The 23,464-nt window shown below is 33.3% G+C and overlaps 6 protein-coding genes across 11 annotated transcripts in view; 2 read left to right on the forward strand and 4 right to left on the reverse strand.

The window, feature by feature from the left end:
• The window catches only part of LOC123014516 (differentially expressed in FDCP 8 homolog), an 8,782-nt gene extending 2,657 nt beyond the window's left edge, over positions 1-6,125 (reverse strand). The window contains exons 1-6 of one of the 4 annotated variants that reach the window (XM_044413672.1): positions 5,752-6,125; positions 5,538-5,695; positions 5,367-5,486; positions 5,123-5,319; positions 3,149-3,193; positions 2,593-2,729 (exon numbers count right to left, since the gene is read on the reverse strand). In XM_044413672.1, coding sequence (XP_044269607.1) covers positions 2,593-2,729; positions 3,149-3,193; positions 5,123-5,319; positions 5,367-5,486; positions 5,538-5,695; positions 5,752-5,898 — 804 coding nt within the window. In that variant the 5' untranslated portion in view covers positions 5,899-6,125. Of the gene's footprint in view, positions 1-1,854; positions 2,730-3,148; positions 3,194-5,122; positions 5,320-5,366; positions 5,487-5,537; positions 5,696-5,751 lie in introns of all 4 variants that reach the window. The other 3 variants (XM_044413669.1, XM_044413670.1, XM_044413671.1) reach the window with 3 other exon arrangements.
• Positions 6,126-6,245: 120 nt separating this feature from the next.
• Positions 6,246-8,270, reverse strand: LOC123014515 (nedd8-activating enzyme E1 regulatory subunit). Its single transcript, XM_044413667.1, has 7 exons — positions 8,247-8,270; positions 8,074-8,195; positions 7,858-8,022; positions 7,626-7,808; positions 7,291-7,577; positions 6,802-7,241; positions 6,246-6,752 (listed from the first exon to the last, which is right to left on the reverse strand). Exons 2-7 carry the CDS (start codon positions 8,139-8,141, stop codon positions 6,294-6,296), a joined length of 1,602 nt encoding a protein of 533 aa, XP_044269602.1. The 5' UTR covers positions 8,142-8,195; positions 8,247-8,270; the 3' UTR covers positions 6,246-6,293.
• Positions 8,271-8,545: 275 nt separating this feature from the next.
• Positions 8,546-15,079, forward strand: LOC123015143 (muscle M-line assembly protein unc-89-like). The gene is made up of 3 exons (XM_044414658.1): positions 8,546-8,724; positions 10,834-11,067; positions 11,113-15,079. The coding sequence occupies exons 2-3, from the start codon at positions 10,839-10,841 to the stop codon at positions 14,979-14,981; spliced, it is 4,098 nt and encodes a 1,365-aa protein (XP_044270593.1). The 5' UTR covers positions 8,546-8,724; positions 10,834-10,838; the 3' UTR covers positions 14,982-15,079.
• A 59-nt stretch (positions 15,080-15,138) lies between these two features.
• Positions 15,139-17,507, reverse strand: LOC123015146 (zinc finger protein 2-like). Of its 2 annotated transcripts, none has more exons than XM_044414662.1 (5): positions 17,364-17,507; positions 16,869-17,304; positions 16,378-16,810; positions 15,805-16,331; positions 15,139-15,753 (listed from the first exon to the last, which is right to left on the reverse strand). In XM_044414662.1, exons 3-5 carry the CDS (start codon positions 16,492-16,494, stop codon positions 15,177-15,179), a joined length of 1,221 nt encoding a protein of 406 aa, XP_044270597.1. In that variant the 5' UTR covers positions 16,495-16,810; positions 16,869-17,304; positions 17,364-17,507; the 3' UTR covers positions 15,139-15,176. The 2 variants fall into 2 exon arrangements, with proteins under 2 accessions (XP_044270597.1, XP_044270598.1); XM_044414663.1 differs by having other exon boundaries at positions 16,378-16,483; positions 16,591-17,304.
• LOC123015144 (RAB11-binding protein RELCH homolog) lies at positions 16,893-21,596 on the forward strand. Of its 2 annotated transcripts, XM_044414660.1 has the most exons (16): positions 16,893-17,040; positions 17,092-17,203; positions 17,262-17,526; positions 17,575-17,733; positions 17,989-18,152; positions 18,200-18,370; positions 18,416-18,792; positions 18,841-19,148; positions 19,197-19,342; positions 19,392-19,635; positions 19,682-19,882; positions 19,932-20,088; positions 20,136-20,660; positions 20,709-20,911; positions 20,962-21,124; positions 21,170-21,596. In XM_044414660.1, the coding sequence occupies exons 3-16, from the start codon at positions 17,301-17,303 to the stop codon at positions 21,426-21,428; spliced, it is 3,303 nt and encodes a 1,100-aa protein (XP_044270595.1). In that variant the 5' UTR covers positions 16,893-17,040; positions 17,092-17,203; positions 17,262-17,300; the 3' UTR covers positions 21,429-21,596. The 2 variants fall into 2 exon arrangements, with proteins under 2 accessions (XP_044270595.1, XP_044270594.1); XM_044414659.1 differs by having other exon boundaries at positions 17,092-17,526.
• Positions 21,538-23,084, reverse strand: LOC123015147 (D-aspartate oxidase). Its single transcript, XM_044414664.1, has 3 exons — positions 22,537-23,084; positions 22,363-22,486; positions 21,538-22,309 (listed from the first exon to the last, which is right to left on the reverse strand). The coding sequence occupies exons 1-3, from the start codon at positions 22,731-22,733 to the stop codon at positions 21,617-21,619; spliced, it is 1,014 nt and encodes a 337-aa protein (XP_044270599.1). The 5' UTR covers positions 22,734-23,084; the 3' UTR covers positions 21,538-21,616.
• Between the last annotated feature and the right edge of the window lie 380 nt (positions 23,085-23,464).

The raw sequence follows: 23,464 nt of genomic DNA on the forward strand, positions 1-23,464 counted from the left end.
TTTTTCATTCGGACAGACAATAAAAAAGAGAATAACAATGATTATTATTTAATTAATAAAATAGTTGATATATCCTTGAATTTTTTTAAAAATATGCTGACAATTTCCGGATAAATTCAGCACGATTCGATTTTAATTACTTATAATTTCTTAAATTGGGACTTAAAACATGTTGGTAATTAAAACACATTGGTCATTCTCCACAAATTACAGCCCATATTATTTGTACAATCAATATTAAGTTTATTTAAACAAAAAGACAAATAAAGTGGTATGTAGTTGATAGTATAACAACCTAAGCATGAATTTTAATTAATTCTATTTAAATTGAGACTAAAGAACTCTTTATGGTTTGCTTACCGAAAAAACAAAGCCACAATACTTTACACTTGGCCATAATAACTTGCGAATATTAGTACGCCCACAAATGACCAATTTGTCTTGTAATCACTTATCACTCGCCATATCCTAATAAACAAGTCTACAACGGAATGTAAAATAGTTTCTTTAGCGCGTTCAAGATCACTTTAATCATACGAAGCTAGCACAATGGTTTTAATTAAAATTATACTGTTTACTGTCTTCTATATGGTCGAAATAAAATGTTTTAAGCGGTTAAAGGCTTAATTGAAATAGTAGAAACACAACTGAATTATTGGTAATAACAAATAAAACAAAGTGAGTTTCGGTATTGTGAGAAAAATTTTGTGTGTGAAATATTTTTAGCAGGAATGAACATTTAAACTGAATATCACGCGCGCCGACAAACGACTACGGTGTTTGAAGTCAGAAACACGTGGTTTAATTTCACCCTTCATTTTCCACCTCCAACGCTTAAATTTGAGATGGAGATACTTGTTGATTTTCGAACATGACACCATTCTTTTTTGCTCAAACCAATTGTTATATTTAAATGTAAACTGGGTCACACAATTTCAACAATTAAACGCATCAGTTTGGATTTAATTTTACAATATAACATATTTTCGAAAAGGAAGATGTTTTTCGTATATGCACTTTATTTTTAATTATGGATAACTTAAAGTTGGGTAGTTCCGACTTTGGAGTAATTTCTTATAAAATATTTAAGTTTTCGGATCGCTTGTGGGTGTATGTGTGACAATGCAGAATAAGAAATTACAATTACTTATATATTATGTATTCCAACTTCTAAAATAGCCCAAACATAGATTTTTAGAAAATAATAAAATTTAAATTAACGATTATGTTTCGCAAGTTTGATTGTAAAAACCCATCTGCAAAAAGTTGCCTCTACAAAAAAAAAAATAATGGCAATATAAGAGAGAACTTTCGGTAGGGCATCGTGTATAAAGTTGAGCACAAATTCATAAAATTTTGCAAAATGTGTAATGTTTAACTCTGTTTATGCTCAAAAAAATAGTTGCTCAACATTTCAATAGCAAAAATATGTCAATGCGGAAACAACAAAAAAGTTGTGAAATTAAAGGAAGTAATTATCCAAAAACCAACAATAAAAATTGCACCTCTCTTAAAATAATGAAGTAGACAGTTAAAAAAAATGTAACAAAGCATAAAATGCATTATTGTTTTCCTTCCAAATATTTTAAAACCTTTTCCATATGAGTTTAACCTCATTTGATGTGTTGTCTTCTGCCATTACATACTATAGATTTATCTATAGCTTGTATACAATTATAAAAAAAGTATCGCTGCATACCATTTAATATTCATTAAGAGTGGTATTGATGCTGTATTAATGAGAAGTTCAGTGAATTCAATTGATTTATTAAATTACAGAAAAAATAGAATAGATCATTATAGTCATTTGTGAATAGAAATAATGTTAAAATAACCAAAATCAAAAATACTTACCTCATTATTTTTAATCAAATAACTACTTAATAATGCACAGATTACAAGAGCTAATAATTAACAATAATTTATTATTAAAATACATACATACAAAAGCTTCAAATAAACGTAAGTACAATTTTTATACTGATAGTGTTATCTCTTGTATGTTTTCCGGTTCAATACACAAGTTAAATTTAGCATAAGAGAAAAAAAAAACGCATATCACAGTCATTCTTCACTCTGATCATTTAATTGCTGCTCCTTCCGTTGTTGCAACCGAACACACTTTGGACATATATTCTTCCTGCCAAAACAGCTCTTATGCAAGACGGCATTACATTCAGAGCAAATCACAGCAGCGCCATCAAAAGGAAACAAAACTTCATCATTTGAGCAAATCTCACACAAATGTCCTCTCCCTCGACAAACCTCACAATTCACCTTGATATGTTTACTAAACACATCGATGATTGTGTGAAGTTTCGAGGGTAACTCCCCTGAATGTGTATCAACCAAGTCCTGCAAACTGTACAGTTCTGGTGTTTCAATTAAATGTGGCACATCCACGTGTTTCCATAACAAATGGTCTTCATTAGCGTTTCGACAAACTGAGAGATATTTCCTCATTCCGTGTAATTCTTGTCGCAAACGTCGGACTAAACTGAGTTCATGAACGAGAGAAAATAATCGTACATTTAATTTTTCTAAATTTATAAGCGGCCGATTTGCTGTTACCCGGAGTTGCTGCAAACTTGCCTGACAGACTGACTGGGGAGTGAAGTCCCAGTTGTGCACCACGCGGGCTGGAACCACAGCAGAACTTCCCCAGTGGCATGCAGTGCAGTAATATAGACCAGAGTAGTCGCATTTCCGAGCTTCGGTCCAGTCTTTGTCTGGTAAAAAAAAGTAAACTGCTAGTCCTTGATTAAATAATTTATTTGATGGTTAGCGTAGAAAGTGAGCGTAGCAAAAATCTATTAGAACCGTTTCACACGCTGTGTACGAGACCAAGAAGTACATTTCATGAGTCATTATGAAATTTTCAGTTTTCTTAATTTTATGTAATTCCTCTAATTAGTCATTCAGAATTTGTAAAAAAGATTATTCATACAAAAAACTTTATATATTTTAAAGTCACTGTTGAAACTCTTGAGACTTGACTTCAAAAAATGCAGTTGTGATATATTGACATATTTATACCTACCTACTTATAGATTTATCTACGCTTCACATGGGTATAGTTTTATATGGCAGGTAAATATTATCCCCAGCGTGTAAAATGGTACTAGTGCCGCAAAAAGCTATATTTTACCTGGAAAAAGTAATCTACCAAGACAGCTTATTCCTTTTGGAGCAGCTAGTACAGTAAAAATCATCTATTAATTAGAAGTAATACTCTAATTCTATCTATACCAATAAAAAACATATCTACATTTAGCAAATAACCCAATGTGCAAACAATATTGCGCCTTATTAGGCATTTAATAAATTGCCACAGAAAGTCGTCAAAATCTAAAACTCTGAAGATATAATATAAAAAATATCTCTATTATAAGTATTATAACACCAAGAATGTTTTTAATGGTTATTATAATTAAATCAAAACGTCTATTGGCTCAATAGTGTTTAATTTAAATTGTCTTACCGAAGATTTACAAATAATATACAGCACTTATTATCGCCTCACATGCAAAAAAATACAAAAACAACGCACGATGAACTATGAACTTGGTTTACTGTAACTATGAACTCACAAAATAATACTAAAAAAAAAGAAAAAAAATATTTATAAGGTAAACAGATTCAGATTTATGTATTTAATTCTTTTCTTAGAATACCTATTGTATAGTGTTCAAACATGGCACAAAATTAAAATTATTTTTACTACTTATTAAAAACTCAATCTTCACATTACAGTCCAGTCAATGAACATTCAAAAAAGGGATTGTAGAATACGTGAAGACAAAATTTTTGACTTCAGTGAGGGCTTTGGACTAGTTCAGATGTATACTTAAAGTCTCCGGTCCTCCGTGATGAGTGGGGCGCAGAAGGACATCATGTAGTTTCTAGCTTATATTTCAAAAACAAAATGTGTTACAAAATGGTTATGTACAAAATTAAAACTTACAAAATTTCCTACAAGACTGTCTTTCGTTTTTTTTAATCTTACCTCCCTCACACGTGGTCTCTGGTTCCAACAAAATGAGGTCTATGTTTCACTTCATGCATGAATCATGAAAAAACGTTCACTTGTGTATCTTCGTCGTCAATTCCTAAGCACACAAGATGAGCAAAACACTAATATTCCTTACTACGAAACGTAAGATTTTCTTAAAAAAATAGAACCATTTCATTAATGAAGGAATTAATGTAAATCCGAATTAACTAATTTCCCCATTTTTGAATGAAACTGAAGTCTAAAGTGATTGGTTTCTCCATGGTTACTCACATTATGGCCGACCTCAAACGAACCAATCACACCATTGCTAAATTTTTGAATGAACCCAAAAATGGCCGACCTTAACCGGTCCAATCACAATGCTTACTACTTTTACAACAAGCCCTATGTTAATTCATTAAAGAATTTTTACAGAGTGCGATATTTGCTAGCGAATATCTCGGTACCTATTTGAGATACAAAAAACCCTAAAAAACATCTTATAGAAAATTGAATATAAGCTTTAATTTTGTACATAACCATTTTTTTCGTAACATGCACCGTTTTTGGGTTTTAGTGCCCCCCTGCGTCCCATTTACCGCAAACTTTTAGTATGTCAACTTTCTAATTTACGCAAATACAGACCTCAAGTAAAAATTCTATTCTCGCTAACCGGCCTAAATAAACACAAATTAAAAAAATTCTTCTATGTTAAAGAAAATAATTATGCAATAAATATGTTGCAGTATCTTTTATACATCAATTATATACATATACATTACATTACATTACATTATATACGTTATATACGATATTTTTTATTTAATTAAAAAAAAAATTAGAAATCAATTATACATTGTTTTAAAACTTGTGTATTTTAACCTAATTGTGTTTACAAAAATAATAAATTCATACCCCTCTTCTTATACTGCAACTGTAAAAAAATTCTAGGTGGTGTTTTTCAAATGGAGGCACGTTTTGGTGTATTCTTATAATTTTAACTAATTTCTTAAAAATAAAAATTCGAGGACCACTTATATTTTAGATACCACGCTTTAGCTTAATCAGTATAAATTTTTTTTTAATTGTTTATATCTTACGTTAGAAAAGTTCTGGATGGCTACTTACTTATAGGAAGAAGTGACTGACATTCGGCACACGAATACTTTTGAGCTGATAAACCTTCTTCTGGACAAATTTCCAACTCATATCCACCCCTTTCGCTGGCAACAACATGAGCACATTCTCTTATTAATTGTGATATGCATTTATAATGACATGCATAACCACAATCCTCACATTCATACCAAGCTTGTACCAAACCCCTAAAAAAATAATTAAGCGTCTATCAATTTAATTATCAATATTTTACCAAATTGTGCCAGTGCAATGATCGCAATATTTTGTGGAAGTAGTCAGAAGTGGCTGCAAGTTCAAATGATGTCCTCTCACTGTTCTTCTTGATACACCGCTGCTTTTATTTCTTGGATGCCTGCAATAAATGTGGTTAAACACAACACAAAAAAAACTATTTAATATGTACTGTGGATCCTCCATTGCCTCCCTACATTCTTGTAATCTCAAACGCAGTTCTATAAGATGTCTCACAAGCCACTTGCGTTCCACTGAACACTGATTGCTTTCCAAAACCAAATCCTTGCATCGAGTGATAGCCTTTATCAACTCTTCCTCTGTTGCTTCCTAAAGTCCCAAGTGTTAGGAAAATTACTCAACGATAAATTGATAACATTTGTAACCTTGTTTAAAGCCAATTGCAACTCTTCTGCTGCTAGACTGGATGGAAGGAGGCGATCATCTGAACCTTCGTCATTTGATAAACAACCCGAAGTCGTGGACGACGGTGTTGAAGATAAAATCCTACTGTTTTCCCCTACTTCGCACATTGTTTACATGCTATTTTAGTGCGAATATATTAAGATAATTTAAATGTAAAGATTAAAAGAGGTTGATGACTTGTGACTTGTTTGACAACTTCAGACTTTGAGGTTGGATCCGCATAACCTCAAAAACTTATTAAATTACTAGTGTTTTATAAATAAAATAACAAAAAGAGTACTGTGATGACTGTGATTCTCAAAAAATTCTAACCAATTTTATGTGTTTGTATGTGTAATATTTTGTTATTAGTATATTATAACATTTGTTTAAAAATTAGAGGTTAATTCACCATTTTCGTTTAATGAGCTATTATTATGACTAATAATAATATTTCCGTGACAAATACAAAAAAGCGTTTTAAAAAATTTATTCTTAGTAACCTAATCAACAAAACAATCATTTAAAGAGTAAAAGAAGCAGAAGTTGAGGTAATTGCATCATAAACAAACGTGTTATTTAACGGTTTATACTGCAAAGTTATAAGTTTGATAGCCTCATGAGCCGCGCATCCCCCCAAAATAGCAGAGATTGAATGCAGCTCAGCGCCTCCGTAACGACAAACTTCATGCACCCTCTCATCTCTAATTATCTGTGAACAACCCCACTCTCCTAACAACTTTCCAATAATACTCTTCAATTTAAGCACATCTGGCTCCACATGATCATCCAGTTGGCCTGGATAACTATTAAATTCACTGATAAAGCGTTCTAGGCCTCTTAAAGTTATGTAATGAAACATCAGACTGTCAGGATCTTCAAGATACGACGTTAGGTCTAGCCTGGTTTTTTGATATTCATCAGCAATGCAACTACCACGAATTACATGTAATTCACTTGCATGCTTACAAAATAACTTTGCCTAAAACCAACAAAAATCAATGCAATAAAAAAAATAAAACAGAAATTACTTCAGATTCCGTAATGATTTCTTGAGAGAGGCCCAAATTTCGTGCTATTTCTAAGGCCCTCCTATAAATAATTTCACACTGGGTTTGGGCTTGTTTTTGGTATAGTTGTTGCAATGTTATGTAGCTACTAGTGTCGGCTGCCATATCTGGTAAACTCCCCTTTAACGGAGGCGCATTTTCTTTTTCTACAAATTCTTTCAAGGCCGCACATAAAATCCAAAAAGATGAACTACTCTGGTTCACATTTCTACAACTATCATCTTCTAGGATTGCCTGCAAATTTGGTGGAATCTTTACTGGGTTAAAACAAGTATTTATGTAGCGAATAGCTTCTTTAAAATTCTCTTCTAAATTCTTAATTCCATGTTCATCAGGTGGCGGACTTTCAGTTATCATTTTTTTCACTTCTTCTTTTTCAGCTCGAGTTGTTGGTAAGTGGCCTAACAAAGACTACGTAAACTGATATGTAAAGAAATTATGTAAACCCACCATATTTGTTCTTAAACTGAGTCAAATAATAGTATAGAATAACTACCGCAGGCACATGACTGCGTTCCTTGTTGTCCAGTTTCGTTATATCAACTTTATCCAAATGTTCTTTTAATGCAGGCCATGGATTGTCTAAGCGTAAATCGTGATTTTCATTATCAGGATGAGCCTCTATTATGGTGTGCTCTTTAACTTGAATTCTTATGTACCCCAAAAATCCCACACTGCGGCATACAATAAGTGGTACATTTTTTTCCCATAAATGTTTAGAGAGTGGTATTAAAACTCTGAAATTTGATCGTTAATTCCTTGTTTTTCATTTCAATTAATTTTACTTTTCTGGTAAACATGTAGCAATTACAACCGAAAACGTATCAAAAAAATCTTGACTGTGGGCCATAATGTGGTCAACAGACTCATCAATGTAATCCCCTCTAACATCAGGGTTCAATTCAAGTAGACTTTGAGTTGCCACTTGTGCTCTAGACATGCCTATTGTATCACTCTCAACAAAAAAGCTAAAATAGAATTTTCAGACAATGTTTCTCAAATACTAAAACCATATACTTTGAACCAATATCATCATCCGTAATTTTTTCGCCATCAACAATAGTGAAAGAACCAATGCCTGGTAAAACTAAACTTTTGAGAATTTCCGTACCCAAAGCAGTAGCGTTTATTAAACAAATTTTTGAGTTTTCGAGAAATTTCTGACCGTGGTCTCCCCATAATCTATAATTTCATTGTATTATTTGAAAAATAACTCGTCGATAATAGACTAACCTCAATTGCCGGTCGTATTTTTTGCTTTTCTCACTTTGTTCCGGTGACTTGGGAGCAGGAGACGACATTTTTGATTAAAAACTTGAAACAATACTTTTTATTTGTTACACAACTATAAATTTCTAGAAAATTTAAAAAATTATCGGCCTTTTTCACTTCAGATGTCAACTTACAATATGATCAACATATACTAGATTTGGAAACAAAAATCACTAATCACTATTTTTTTTTATAAAAGTAAGAAACAAGTAGAGTGAAAACATTACGCAACAAAATTAAACTTATAGTTAAAGGCTATATTTTTTCTACAAAGTGCTACCAAAAACTTCACTAATTTAAAATAATGTTAAACTACTAACAACTAAAAACTAAATTATTTAATTAATCAGATTGATTTATTTTGCGCTCTATATTTTACAACTCAATGCTTTTAGAGAGAAGCGAATCAACCGTTGCAAAACGATGTCGTACGATCATCGACGAAGAAGCAAAATTAAAAGGGCGACATCTGCGAATCATCCGGCATGCGAGTCCAATTTATTACACGTGATTTTGTATTTTAGTTTTATTCAGTGCTAGTGCCCTAATTGTATTGTATTTTTGCTCCACATAAAATTACTGTTTCCAAGTTTGTATCCTGCTCATTACCAGGTATGTCGTCTTTTATTAGTTTTATTTCCAACAAGTAGGCACTGGTTCTGACACCGGTTTCTAAAAAAACGGTTTATCTTCATTTAAAAAAACTTTTAGTCTATTTATTCTATTTCTTCTTTATAACGAATTAACGAAGAACTTTTGAAACATCAATAAATCAGTAGTTAGATTTAATATTATAGTTACTATCCAATTGCATCCAGGGGACACAATAAGTAAGGTTTAGGTAAAATAACTGAAAAACCTCGTGGTTTGAATTTACAATAAACTCGTTATTAACAAGGGGCATTGAATTGAATCAGTTTTCATTCGGTTATATCATTTGTACTTACATCCAGGCCTTTTCTGCTAGATTTTTTCCAGTTTTAATACTTAAAATATAAAATTTTCAGTTTTTACTCACATGTTTCTTTGTTCGATCATTACACTTTTTTTAAATGCATCTATTCTTATTAATGAATAAATTCACAAATTATACCTAAATGAATTTATTTCAATTTCCATCATATTTACCGATGTCTAACCGTAATCCACAGGCTAGCAATAAAAGTTCAAAAATAAATGTAATAATAATGACTAGTTTGTTTAGGCCTTCCAGTGATTGATAGGACATAAAAGACACGAAGGCAGTCTTCAGTTTTGTAATACTTATTAAAAATGGTATGGCTGGAAGAACTTTTAGTAGATTTAAAAAATATTATTTTATTAAGATTTTGTAACTTGGCGTTACTTCTTAAGAGGGAATAAGAAGAAATTCTCGAAGAAATTTCTACACATTTCAGTTTAATTTTTTGTACCATCACTGTTGCAATGTTATTGGTTGTACACTCAGAAAATTAGAAAATGTCGTCCATAAACCGACCCTTATTATTTGGATCTTCCCACCTAACCGCAGTTATAAACTATCTGCGAGGGGAAAGTAATAAAAATGCTTGTGCATTTAGCCTCAACATTTCTTTTAAGTAAATCTTTGTTGTGAATTGTGAGAGGAGTTAAACAGCAGCCCAAAATCAAGAGAAAATATACTTTTCTTTCCCCTGAGACATAGTAATGATGTTTTAATTACAGATTTGCTCATTTCAGGCGAAGTAAAAAATGTATTTCTTTGAAGTTTTGGCGTAAAACAAAGATAAAATCTTTTTCTTCTTGTAAACTCAATCCGGAGACATACCGTATAACACACTTTGCACACGCCTAATTATAATAATTATTATTAATGAAGTAATATCCCATGATAAGATTTACTTAAAAGAAATGTTCTGGCTGAATGAAAAATCATTTTTATTACTTTCTTCTCGCCGATGGTTTATAACTGCGATTAGGTAGGAGGACCCAAATAATGAGGGTCTGTTTATGGACACGATATAAACTGCTCCATAAAAGTTAAGGAAAAATTAATTAATAATTAACTAAAAGTGAGATAAAGGCAGATATCTTTTTACTTTTTTATTTGTGCTGGATTCCACAATGTTTAGAAGAATAAAATTTGTTTGTTGTAAAAATAATGAGACTTCCTTCATTTTTGTGGAGCAGTTTATTTATTCTAATTTTCAGAGTACATAATATCTAAAATCCGTTTTTTTAAACAAAAACCACCAGGTAAAAATCCTGGTGAAAAAGTTGGTACGAGCTTATCTTTATAGCCACAAATTTTGTTCGTCTTTTGTTTTTGTCTCTAGAAATTTTGCTAAAAAATTATAGTTATGTTTTCACGTTAAACTATTATCCAAATTTTGACTTTTATGAATCTTGAATGTTTCTTTTATTTTTGAAAACGCTATAATTATAATCGAATACTTGGGGACAGACATAATAACCTAATGTCTAAAGACAGAACTCATCGCTAATAACATTGATAGAAACACACTTCACATAATGTCAAATTCTTACTTAGCGAATGTTTAGCAAACTAAGATTACTAATTGCGTCTAAATTTCAACGGAAGTCTTTTTCTAACTTCTGCTTGCACACTTTTTGTCTCCAATTGGAGAACCTGCCAACTATTTTATTTTGATATTTATTTTTTTATGTAATGTTACAAAAACTGTTCTACTGTATTTAATTTATCTGTTTTTTGAAACAAATAGTAATGAATAGGAATTTCAGTTACAATGCCGAGAAAGACTCCTGTTAAAGAACTCCAAAAAGACGAACCAGTCGTCGCTTCACCTCTTCGAAGATCATCTCGTTTGAGTAGCAGTTCACCAGTTCCAACGAAAGTCATAAGTAGAAGAAACTCAGCTAGTGAAGCGACAACATCAACTCCGAAAGCAACTAGAGGCAGACGTTCTTCTTTCAGTCAGGAATTGGAGTCGGCCAAAGAGAAGACCACAACAAAAGGTACTATAAAATTCTATCATATTTTTTTTACATTTATTTGTTAAGGTTCTATGTCAACGAGTGTTGAAGAGGAAGAGCCAGCTAATAAACCCAGAACCAGAAGCTCTTCTGCTACAAAAGAATTAACGACAGAAGTAAAGAGAACAACAAGACGTAGAAGTTCCATTACTGATGAGACAGATGTTGTTGAAGATAAATCTACAACAAGAAGTACTAGATCTCGTACTGGGTCTCTAACAAAAAGTAATAGCGTCGGTGATTTGAAAATTACAACTAAAAAACAGACTTCGAAGAAATCTGAAATACCTGTTGTTACTCCAATAAAAAAGTCGCCATCTAATGAAACGGTCAACACAAATTTGGAGCCAATTGATGAAGATGAATTACCAGAAGCGGATGAGTCTGTTAAAACCAAAAAGGCGTTGAAGCTTGAAATTACCAAATTAGATCTTGATTTGAGTGTGATTAACGAGGCTAGTTTAACAGAAGAAGATGCAAGTCCAGAGAAAAAAAGAAAAACTGATGAGAGCAACCCCGAAAATGTTGCACATCTTGAGAAAAAAAACGAGAGTGAATTAATAAATAAAAAAAGTGTCGATAATAACACTAAAGAGGTTCAGGAAAAACTTACAGAAACAACAGCAACAAAAGAAACTAAAAATGCCAAGTCTGACTTATCCGATTCTGAACATTCTTTCACTTTGCAGCTTTCAGTGTCAACATGTGAAAATAGTAATAAAAGTGAAATGAATACTAATTCCAGCAATAAAGAAAATGTTTGTCCCAAAATTCCTGTTCCAGAAACAGAATTTGAACCAATGGATGTTGATGACGAAGAAATTGACATTCTATTTAATGAAGCCCAGGACAAATTTAACAGTTTTGAAAAGGTTGTTCGAGAAAAAGATCCAGTTATAAAGGAAGAAGTTCGCATTGTTGTAAAAAATATTGAAAATGTTGAAAACCATGTCGAAGCTAACAATGAAGTAAAGAAGAAAGAATCGAACGAATCAGTTGTTGAAAAAGAAAATATTAAGAGCCCAGTAAAGAAATTAGACACTCCTGTTAAGCAAGCTGTTGTGGTTGAAAGTAACGATGAAAGTGTTGAGCATACATTGAAAGAAAAAATCTCTTGTAAAAAAACAGAAGCACCAGATTCAGATACCGACAGTTTTTCGAACGAAACTACGCAAAAAGTGAACGGTATTGAAGAAACTACCAAACCAAAGGATCAAGTTTCAAAGGAAACAGCAGAAAGTCAGGTAGAAACTCAAAACAAGGAATTGAATCGATCAGTTGTGGAAAAAGAGAAGAGTCCAGAGAAAGAAATAGCTACTCCAATCAAACACGCCTTTGTTGTGCTTGAAAATATAGACTCATCATTAACAGAGAAAATATCTTCAAAAAAGTTACTAGAAAGACCGACTAGGAAGAGTCCTAGAATCAATTCCCCTCGACCTGACGAAAAGGAAAAGTTGGAAAGCCCAATGGAAAAAGTTGTCACGCCTGTGAAACAAGTTATTGAAACTCCGACTAGAAGAAGTCCTAGAATCAATTCTCCTCGGCTTGACGCACAGGAAAAGTCGGAAAGTTTAAGGGAAAAAGTGGTCACACCTGAGAAACAAGTTACTGAAATTACCCAGAATGAACAAAAGGGACGAAGTTCATCTCCGAAGAAAACACCTACAAAAAATCAAGAAAGTCCTAAAACACAACTAAATGAAAACATTCCTACTCCAGAAAGTGTCAAAAAGGGAATAAAATCTGTTACAATACGGCTCGACGAAGAGGAAACGGTGAAAAGCCCTATGAAAGAAGTAGTCACACCTGGAAAACAAGTTTCTGAAACTACACAGAAAGAACAAAAGGGAAGAAGTCCATCTCCCAGAAAAACACCTAAAGCAAAGGAAGAAACTTCTAAAACAGAATTAAATGAAAAGAGGACTACTCCCGGAAGTGTCAAAAAACAAGAGTCAAATAGAACTGTTGAAAGTCCACTGAAGTCAACTCCTGGGAAGGTTTCTGACAAAGTAAAATCACTAAAGTCGCCTGTAATAAATAGCATTAGTACAATTGGTGACGTAGTGGAAGACACCAATAGAACAGAATTACCTAAAATGTTAGAAGATGCTGACAGTTCAATCGTGTCAAAGAACACTAGTAATGATAACTCGTTTGAAGTAAATATTTCAGAGAAGGAATGTAAAGAGGAAGATTCTGTTGTAAACGAAAAGACTGATAGTTGTGATAAGTCTCAATCAGACATCACCGACAAAGAAAATACGGAAGAAGCTGTAACCACTGAAGATGAAACCGAAAAATCTCAGGAGGTTGAAGAAAGTGAAGATTTTGAAGTGAACGAAAATAAGCAAGTGACTCCAGAAAAAGAACAAGAAATATTTGAAGCGGAATCAGAATCCGAAGAAGACTACGCGTCACCCGTGAAAAAAATTAAAAAAGTGCAACCGCAATACAACAGTGTAAGCGATGATGAAGTGTTTGCATCAAAAAATAAAAGTCGATCAGATAGTATATTCGAAAGATCTATTGATTCTAAATATTGTTTCATCCAGCGTAGTAAAGAACTTACACAAGAAAAAGAAGTTTCTACTGTTGTAGTGAGCGATAGTGAAGAAGAAATCTCTTCATGTGATGATGTTTTTGTTTCTACAGAAAAGGGAAAAGACACAAATGTGGCAAAAGAAGCTGAATCTTTAAACTCAACACTTGAAAAAGATGATGAAAATCGTCTCAAGCCTAAATCCGAAGATGTTATGTCACAGAGTATGTGTAAGCGGTTGTCAGATCGTGTATCAATCTGCTTACAAGAAACTATCAAAGCAGATGAGGACAAAGAAACGAATTTGAGCGGTCGTATTCACAACATGGTTGATTATTTCTGTTCAACGATAAAAACTAGTGGCGACGTTTCCATCAACGTATCCATGGAGTACGCAGCTAATAATTCGGAAAATGAAGATAAAAGTGATATGATAGAAATTTCTATGATTGCATCTGACGTTACCGAAGAAGAAAAACCAGTGGACTTTCAGAAAGGAAGCAAAAGGCGTAAAATCTGCAAAGAAACACCAAACAAAGAAGATTTAAAATTGGTGGAAGATGAAGAAAAAATGAACTCTGCGAAGAAAACTAAAAAGCGTGGATCGCTTGTTGCCGACTCTCCTAAGCCGAAATCTACTCCGTGGAAGAAACACAAAAATGATACTTCTCTAGAAGAAAGTCAAGTTGAGGACTCTGGTGAAGACAAGTTGGGATATGATTCTTCTAAAAATTTTGAAAAATTCTTAAATGAATCTTGGCACAGTGATGATGATGATGTCTCCTGGAAACCAGATCCCGATGCCACCCACTCGGAACTAAGTACCGATGAAGCATCTGATTCAGAGACAGATGCAAGCGATGAAGTAACAGAAGAATCTCTCAGTGCAAATGAGAAGTCAAAGGTCGACTTGGATGAAGATAAAAAGTCTAAGAAAACTAGGAAACTTTTCTCTATTAGCAACTATATGTCAGAAACTTTGCCCAGTGGACTTTTTGCAGATACAGAAGATGAAAATGAAGATAAAACTGCGGAAAGACAGCCGTTAAACGCTAAAAAATCCAAAAAAGAAAAAGTTGCTACTTTTACTGAATCCAAAACTGGGAAGAAATTAGTTCCAGAGGCCTCAGAAGTTGGAAAGAAAAACAAGAAACGCAAACATTCAATGTCTGCCGCAGGTGAGGAAATTCCAATCAAAGCGAAGGTTATTAAGAAGGAGGAAGCAGAACTACAAAATGTTATTTCTGTTGCATTCAAGCCCTCAACTGGAAAATCCAAGAAGAAAGGGAAATCTGGTTATATTAAACCATCCACTAGATCGCAAGCTGGTTGGGATGTGGAGATTTTTTCTTAAGTTTTGCCGTTGTTAGTTATATGTCCGTTTTTTCAGTTAATTCAAAACATGATCTGTTTAATCAAAGGCTGATGAAATATATTTGTTTTTTTCTTTAATTCTTTCTTTCTTTAATTCCAAATGTCCTATTGTTAGACAATTCAATAAAAAAACGACAGTCGAGTCAAAAATTTATTAACACAATTAAGAACACATTTAATTAGTGGAAAATTTCTTTTCTGAGTGATCTCTCTCCATGTGCTTCTTGAGATGGTGCTTATAGGCGAATTTTTTCGCACATAAGGAGCAAGGAAATGGCGTTTCTCCAGTATGTACCCTCTTGTGCAGTGTAGCTACACTTGCTTGCCTAAAGCTTTTACCACAAATGTTACAAGAATAAGGCTTTACCCCTTCATGGATCCTCATGTGGATTTTAAGAACTGCTTTTGTTGAAAAATTTTTATCACAAACTTCACAAGGGAAACGAATTCTTTCTTGAGCATGAACAGTCTTCAAATGTATTTTTACGTTTTCTTCACCGGCATATAATTTCCCACAAACGGGGCAGGGTTGGCTTGGCTCACCCTTGTGATTTCTAAAATGCTTGTCTAAGGCCCGTTTTGATGTGTAATCTTTACCACAAAATTCACAAACTAGGGGTTTCTCATTTGTGTGGGTGTATTGATGGGCTCTCAGACCTCCAATTTGGATAAATCCTTTCCCACAGATTTTACAATGGTAACGTTTTATTCCTAAATGTATTTTGCGATGGATTATTTGAGCGCTCTTACTCCTAGAAAAAAATTGGTATAAGAAAGAAGTTTAACAGTTTGAGCAAAATTACTTAAATGATTTATCACAATTTTCACATTTGAACGGTCTGTCTTCAAAGTGTATCCTTCTGTGAACATTCATCGCCCAATTTGTGGGAAAACCCTTATTGCAAATGTCACAGTTGTGGGGAAATTTTCCTGTATGTGTTGTCTTATGTAAAATTAAACTATACCTATTTTTATATGAGTGATCACATTGGTCACACTTATATTCTTTCCTCCTCTTTGACTCTTCATTTTTGAGTAAGAAATTCTCTTCTAAATTATCCAAACAGCCAACATTTTCTTCTTTGTTTTTTTCGCCATCTGACTCAAAAGTAACAGGGGCATCTTCAAAGTTAATTTGCACAATTGGTTGATATTTCAAACTATCCTCCATTGACGACTCTTCACTATATTCACTGCCAGACGATATATCTTGTGTGGCTCTCAAATGTGTGTCTGATTTTATAATCAAATCTTTGAAATCATAAATGTTTCTTAAGTGTTTTAGGCAAATCAAGCATATTGTTTTGGGGAGATCATCATCTTCAAATACCTGCAACCAGACTTTCAACGTAGCTGTTTAAAAAATAATGCATTACCTCAACATAGGCAAAATTCATTATTAAGTCGGAAATGAGCTCTTTTTTTCGACCCTCCGTAAAAATGTTGATGCTTTTTGATGGCTCCACTTTCATTAAACATATCCTACAAGTCATTGCTATGAAATGTACAACAGTCAGACCTCTGTGCCGATTTAATTAATCAATTCAATTAAATGTTTTTTTTTATGTCTAAATTTGTTTATACGTAACCTTAATATTTGACAGCTTTCAAAATTTTGATGACATTTGACAGGCGCCTAAACAATCCATAACCATCAATAACAATAAGCTGTGTACCATACCATAAGCATAAATAAAATTTTAGGGAAAATATATTTTGCCCAACACTTTTTTATTCGAAATAAAAGACCTCGAAAATTAAACAGATGAACAAAATAAATACGCAAAAGTATATTATAATTTGAACTTCCTAAAAAATATGTGTGACAAAGAAAAATTAACTCATAAGTAAAAATCAGTGGTAAAACCATCATAATAACTGTTAATTAAAATCGATAAGATCACTACAAGGCAGTCACAGCGCGAAAAAGGGCTTTCCTCTCTGTTTTTTAATTGGCTATAAAAAATGCGGAAATTGAGTGCAGAAAAGTAGAAAACAAAAAACAATCATTGTCATATGACAAGTTGATCTGTCTGAAGGTCATCTGGTTTTGTTTTGACGTTTTGTATATTTTGACAACTGTTTTTAAGGTTATGAAAATCAGTCAGTGCAAGTGGTGCAAGTCAACGTAATATGTGTTTGTTGTTGAAGTGTTGTAACGGTGTAATTGCTCAAGAAATGCGTTTCTAAATTGGTTTCATTGTAAACAAACTCCTCATTGAACACTTTCATAATTTGTTTTAACATGAAAGTTACGCAGAACACTCCAACTTAGTTGTGAACCCAAAAAATCCCCGAAATGGCTGAAATATCAAACACAGATGGTTTAAAAAATCAGCTTGAAGTTAAAGCGATCACTTACCACGACATAGCCACTAAACTACTGCACGATAAATTCCTGCTGACTGCTTTGGAATTGCATACAGAACTAGTTGAATGTGGAAGAGAAGTCAAGCAATTGAAGGATTTCTTTTCAAATCCGGGGAACTTCGAAGTTCCCTGGCAGGATACTTCATCACGGATTTGTGCGTATTCTCAAAAAGTTGATTTTTAATTCACAAATCAAATTTTAGCACGCTCTGAAAGTCAGGTCACTTTGGATAGTTTAGATTTGACCAGATATTCAGAGGATGGAGCTGGGACAGATGAAAGGATAGCAGTCCTTGAATTTGAGTTGAGGAAAGCAAAAGAAACTATCAATGCTTTACGAAACAATTTAACAATGGCAACAGGTGAGTGCACACATGAAAAAATGTGTAAACACCAAAAAAAAAGGAATTACTTTAATGAAATCACGTACAGATAATTACAAACACTACCATTTATTACCAATAAATTTTATTGTTAATTGAACAAATTCTAAAGCAATTGTAGTGCAAGTACACAGAAATAAAATTTTATTGTTTTGTGATGCCAAAAACATTTCAATTACACGACCTTGACTCAATAAAATTGAAAGAAATTAAGATCAATAAATTGAATTGTAGAATCCGAAACCAGTACTCCCGATAAAGGATGTATAAGACATTTGAACACCGATGTAATCAAACCACATGAACAAAGAGCCTTAAATTTTTTAATCAATGAATACCTTCTTTTAAACTCCTACAAATTAACATCAATCACTTTCGCGGATGAGAATCAACATCAGGTAATGAATTTTATATTTTTTTTTACTCTGTGACAAATTAATTATAGGATTTTGATGATTGGGATGATGTTGGTTTAAATATTGCTAAACCACCCGAACTTATCACTTTGTATAGAGAGTGTTTTAAACAGACAATTGTAAACTGTTCGTCTACTGCTACACAAACCGATTTCGACCTCAACAGTTACGAAGATTTGCTACAGAAGATCAATGAACAGGTATTAGTTTCGTGATTTAAATAATTTTTATAAAGTTTTGTGTAGGAGGAAGATCTGAGAAAGTTGGAAGCCAAATTCAAGAATCTTGAATTAGAATATAACGAACTCAAAAGTAGTATTAAAGAAACTGAGATTTTGCCTAGTCAAACTGATTTGCCTCACAAAAGCACCAATAGTAAAGACTCACTCGGAAGTGAATCTCCGTCCGAACGGTTTGAAATTATAGATAAAAACATGACAAGTTTTAAGAAACGGGATAGTATTATAACTTTAGAAGATAATATTTCAAACAGCAGTCTCAACGTAAATGACTGGACCAACTTAACAATAACATCTCATGACAGCGTAAATAATGAAAATACCCCTAAAGGAATCGACTCACCTAAAGAAAAAAATTCCAAATTACTTAACATTGATATTAGGTAAAGAAACACATTTCACAATTACTAAATATTAACTTATGTCTGTAGTCAAGACCCGTTTATGAAAGAAGTTTTTTCCTTATGCTACGTTAATATTCCCCAAAAAGTAGACAACGAGATATTAGACGACATTTTAAACTACTCTATAACGAACGAAAATTTGGTTCACATTTTATCCTTGTCGCTGTTGAAAATTATTCCCAATATTATCTTAAACAAACGAGAAGATGCGATCCCCTTGCTAATAGGCGCAGTCCAATTAAATACAAATAGTGGTGAAAGGGATAAATTGTTGCAACAATTGTTTAATTTGAAGAAAAAGCCTTCAGATACTGAAAGGATAATGATTCTCACAGGTGGATAAAAAGTTTGTAATGTGTTTTGTTCTGAAATTTGTGTTTTAGGATTAGTCGGGATCGCGAAATATTCAGGAGAAAATTTAGTGGAGAATGAAATTTTGCCTCAATGTTGGGAACAACTGACTGATAAACATGTGGAAAAGCGACTTCTTGTAGCGGAGGCTTGCACAGCTCTAATTCCCTACGTTTCAGTGAGTTAAATAATGAAATAATTATGTTTGATAACGCAGTGGTTTGCAGAGTCAAATCCGAAACTCACTGATTCTGTCAATGTTACAACAACTTCTCGAAGATCGCGAAGATCTAGTCAGAGAGGCTGTCATCAGGGCTTTATCTTTAGTCATGGTTTTGTGTGAAGACTCCGATAAATATCTTCAGTGTGAAGAAATAACGCTAAATATTTTAAATGACTCTAGTGCAAGTATCGTGAATCTGGCAATCCAAATTTTAATTCCAGTTCTAGGAAAGTGGGCTTTTTCTATAGGTTTGATGTAATTTTGAAATCACTGTATTTTGATTTTATTTTGTAGGGCGGCTCAAGTCGCATTTAATTAAATATCTATTGCACAAACTTAGTGATTATTCTAGGGATTTCGAGTCAAGTAAACAGTCAAATAAAATATTATGCATTATTGAGGTCTTAGAAGCATTGATGCCGTTTATTTTAATGTCGGTTGTTTTCCACGAAGAAGTTGTTTCAAATATTGAAAAAGATATGACAATTGATATACGTGAGTTTTGTGTATGTGAGCGAAACCCATTTTACATTAAATTTTTCAGGAGCTGATTTAAATAAATTATGTTCAAACTTAACCAATCCGTGTGTTTTTTGCAAGTCGGACTATAACGTGGGAATGGTACTTTACGAATTTGATAAATTTATAGCCGAAAATCAGAACAGTTCTTGGGATGAGATGGCATGGATATTGGACATGATGTAAATTGAATAAGTGTAAAATTAATTTACTAATTGCCATTTTATAGGATCCCGGATTTGTTAAATAGTCTAAATCATATTGACATAACATACCAGTCAATTATTCAAAATTTCATAAACCTCTTCTCCCATATTTGCATCTTTTTCGGCAAAAACTTCACAAAACACAAGATACAACCCATCTTCCAAGTCCAAGTTAACAATCTCGAACAAATTTTCTCGAATTTCAATCAGTATTCCCCAAGTTTGAACATAATTCCAGTGTATCTAGTCTCTGTTTTAAGCTACTGTGATCAAGAAGAACTGTCTATTATTTTGACAAAGTTTTTATGTACTCTTCCCTTGTGCGGCACTCCGTTGGATTGTTTAGAAGTCTCCGTGAAAGGACTATGCGAAAATGGTTTAAAAACCGTTGTTGTTACAAGTTTATGGGAGGGTGTTGTACATCAAAGTCCTTTAGTGAGAGCCGTTACTGCAGATTTGTTTTCGGCAATTGTGGGCTATTGTGATAAAAGTCTTCTCAGTTTGAAAGTTACACCAGGTCTTGTTACTTTGGCCAGTGATAATGACACGTAAGTGTTACAAAATTGTGATACAAAAACATCAAGGCGAGTTTATAGATTGGTGAAAACGGCAGCAATTCCAGCTCTGGGTACTCTTATAACCAACTGTAATGAGAAAGAAATTCATGACAAGGTTTATGTGCAATTTCAGAATTACTTAACGGACCCTAGTGTGAAACAAAATCATACATTGATCAGACAATTGGTCGTCACGTTGGGCAGCATTGTAAACCATTGTTCGGTGCAGTTCAGACAAGAAGGTGAGCTGATATTTTAATTGTAGTTAATTATTACAAAAATCATTTTATAGTAATCCTGCCGCAGCTATCTTTAGTCTCAACGTACTTATCGCAAATGTCAAACCAGACTAGAAAAATCGACTTAGCAAATGCCTTAATTGAAGCTTTCACAACAGTAGTTTACAGTCCATTTAACAAACAAGACATTACTTCACTTATAATTCCAGGCTTGAGGTAAGCGACCAAAGTAGTTTACACCGATTTAAAATAAAATTGTAGATGTTTGGAGACTGCAGTGACGGAAAACCAGTCTCTAATCTGTCACAGAGATATCATCCTATCAATGATTCGAGAATGTGACGAGCATAGTGAGAGTTCCGCTTCTCACTCCCAATCAGAACACTCGAATAAACTCGGCCAAAATGTCAATCAAGGAGTTGAAGAAATGAAAAACCGGATGAGTAAAATTTTTACGAAACCAACTGGATCGAAACCAAATACCCTTCCAAATTTGCAAAGTATTTTCAAAAAGAAGTGATAGTGCCCTGAAAGAAGTCATAGCTCTCTTTCACAATCGCTAAAATTTATTCTGTGATTAACGGGAATAGAGTAGAGGTAGAGATTTTAAGAGAGATCTTATTATTACATTTTTTCACTAATTGATATTTTATTACTTAAATTTATGTAAAAATATATGACTATTTATCTTTTTTCAGAGTTTTTATCTCATAGTTTACTGTTGCCTGAGAGCAGCTCAGTCGCAAGTTGCACCGCATATAGCGAAGTTCCCGGCGCTGTTGTAACCCCATAACCGCCATGGCCGTAATTGTGTACAATTTTCAGTTTTCTGCCATTAATCACTTGAATTTCTTTCTCCACCCTCACCACATCTCTGTGCGGCCTCAACCCCACTCTTTCAGCGATTAATTCAGCGCCTCTCAGACTTGGCACCAAAGACTCGCACCGTTCTTTGATTGACAAACGGTCGTATTTATTTACTTCCAAATTGTACGAGTCATACTGGCGACAGCCACCCAAAGTAACACAGTCAATTCCGGGAATAATATACGTGTCATAATCCCCATAGAAGAACGTTTTAATCCAAGGGGCCTTGACTTTTAGGACTTGACCCCTCATTGGTACGAGTTTATTATCGTTACACAGAAATTTTGCCCCTAGTCCAGTGCAATTTAGGATTATGTCGTACTTTTTATCAATTTGTGAAAATGATTCGATTTTTTGACTTATAATGTGGACTCCTTCTCTTTGCAATTTTGAGGTAATCCAAGGCAAATAGTACGAGCATTGAGTGAGAACGGTGGTGAAGAAACAGCCGTATTTCCACGTCCCGGGACATAATTTTAATTCTTCTTCAGTTGCTCGTCGATAAATGGGCAATAATTTTTCGATATATTCATTCTAGAATAATTTAGTTTGAAAAAAGCGTACTCGTGAGTGTAAAGGTGAGTTACTTTAACCATATGTGGGTACTGACTGGTGAAAATATAACCAGAAACTTGAGTAACACCAGCTGTGCTTGCTTCTGGTGTATTCCAAATGTTATCCCAGTAGTGATAAGAATCATTGATCCATTGTCTACCATTCATAAGTAACTGGATTATTAGCAATAAACAAGATTTCTTTACCTTGTAATTTCCACCGTGGGTCCTGAGAAACTAGTTCCAGGACGGAAAAGTCCAGCTGCTACGTGACTTGTGGTCTTATCATTGAATCGATCAGAAATAACATCAATATTTGCATTTCGGAATTTATTTTTCAATTCGTAGGCTGTTGTTAAACCAATAACACCGGCTCCTAATACACCAATATTGAGATCTGACATGACGAATTTTATGCGACCACAAGAAACCGACCGAAAATGTGTAAATCACAATGAATATTAAGCGTCTATCTTTAGTCTTTTATGTAAACAAGTTGACCTTAGTTTAATTGTCACATCTGAATTAAAATTGTGATAATATGATCAAATTTATTTGTAGCTCCGCCCACTCTAAATAGCAAGCGCATCGGTTACGTAACAGCAGGGAAGTGTTTGAAAGTAGAGGGAAATCTTTGTTTGATATAACAAGTAATGTAGCAATAATTTTAATTTTTTAATAATGTCACAAACTTGTTTTTTTAATTCTTTAATTTTATTCATACGAAAATGTAAAATTGTGCTCCTATATAATACAGATAATACCATCGGATACTAATTTGGCTTAATATTCCTTGGTAAAAGAGAAGAACTGATGATAGGAACTTGTAGTTGTTGATTGATATTTTTAAGAACTAGTATAGAAAAATAATTTTGCTAAGACCTACTAAAAATTTTATGATTAACCAAACAATAGCTTGAATTGCTGCACCCAGCAGAACAAAACAGGTATTTAAAACTAAAGTAGTGGTAGAGTTTTACCAAACTATTATAAAAAAATCAGCCTTAAATAATGGCTTGTTATTTATAAGCTGGCTTTTTTCAATTTCTTAAAATATTTGACTTTAATAACACCAAAAACTTTTAAAATATTTTAAGTATTTTAGACAAAAAGAAAGTAAGTAATCCGCTGGGTT

The sequence above is a fragment of the Tribolium madens genome, unplaced genomic scaffold (assembly GCF_015345945.1).
Source record: "Tribolium madens isolate multiple individuals breed KSU strain unplaced genomic scaffold, Tmad_KSU_1.1 Scaffold_97;HRSCAF=244;Tcas5.2_LG3a, whole genome shotgun sequence".
Taxonomy (NCBI): Eukaryota; Metazoa; Arthropoda; class Insecta; order Coleoptera; family Tenebrionidae; genus Tribolium; species Tribolium madens.

What these genes read in the sequence shown, in the direction of transcription:
- LOC123014515 (XM_044413667.1), bottom strand. Translation starts at nt 8,141, where the DNA reads ATGTCGTCTCCTGCTCCCAAGTCACCGGAACAAAGTGAGAAAAGCAAA. An exon ending in AAATACGACCGGCAATTGAG is followed by an intron (nt 8,023 to 8,073) that starts GTTAGTCTATTA and finishes ATGAAATTATAG; the next exon opens with ATTATGGGGAGACCACGGTC. An exon ending in GATGATGATATTGGTTCAAA is followed by an intron (nt 7,809 to 7,857) that starts GTATATGGTTTT and finishes ATTCTATTTTAG; the next exon opens with CTTTTTTGTTGAGAGTGATA.
- LOC123015143 (XM_044414658.1), top strand. Translation starts at nt 10,839, where the DNA reads ATGCCGAGAAAGACTCCTGTTAAAGAACTCCAAAAAGACGAACCAGTC. An exon ending in AGAGAAGACCACAACAAAAG is followed by an intron (nt 11,068 to 11,112) that starts GTACTATAAAAT and finishes TTATTTGTTAAG; the next exon opens with GTTCTATGTCAACGAGTGTT.
- LOC123015146 (XM_044414662.1), bottom strand. Translation starts at nt 16,494, where the DNA reads ATGACTTGTAGGATATGTTTAATGAAAGTGGAGCCATCAAAAAGCATC. An exon ending in TGAATTTTGCCTATGTTGAG is followed by an intron (nt 16,332 to 16,377) that starts GTAATGCATTAT and finishes GTCTGGTTGCAG; the next exon opens with GTATTTGAAGATGATGATCT. An exon ending in AATTGTGATAAATCATTTAA is followed by an intron (nt 15,754 to 15,804) that starts GTAATTTTGCTC and finishes ATTTTTTTCTAG; the next exon opens with GAGTAAGAGCGCTCAAATAA.
- LOC123015144 (XM_044414659.1), top strand. Translation starts at nt 17,301, where the DNA reads ATGGCTGAAATATCAAACACAGATGGTTTAAAAAATCAGCTTGAAGTT. An exon ending in TACAGAAGATCAATGAACAG is followed by an intron (nt 18,371 to 18,415) that starts GTATTAGTTTCG and finishes AGTTTTGTGTAG; the next exon opens with GAGGAAGATCTGAGAAAGTT. An exon ending in CTTATAATTCCAGGCTTGAG is followed by an intron (nt 21,125 to 21,169) that starts GTAAGCGACCAA and finishes ATAAAATTGTAG; the next exon opens with ATGTTTGGAGACTGCAGTGA.
- LOC123015147 (XM_044414664.1), bottom strand. Translation starts at nt 22,733, where the DNA reads ATGTCAGATCTCAATATTGGTGTATTAGGAGCCGGTGTTATTGGTTTA. An exon ending in CCCACGGTGGAAATTACAAG is followed by an intron (nt 22,487 to 22,536) that starts GTAAAGAAATCT and finishes TATGAATGGTAG; the next exon opens with ACAATGGATCAATGATTCTT. An exon ending in AGTACCCACATATGGTTAAA is followed by an intron (nt 22,310 to 22,362) that starts GTAACTCACCTT and finishes AAATTATTCTAG; the next exon opens with AATGAATATATCGAAAAATT.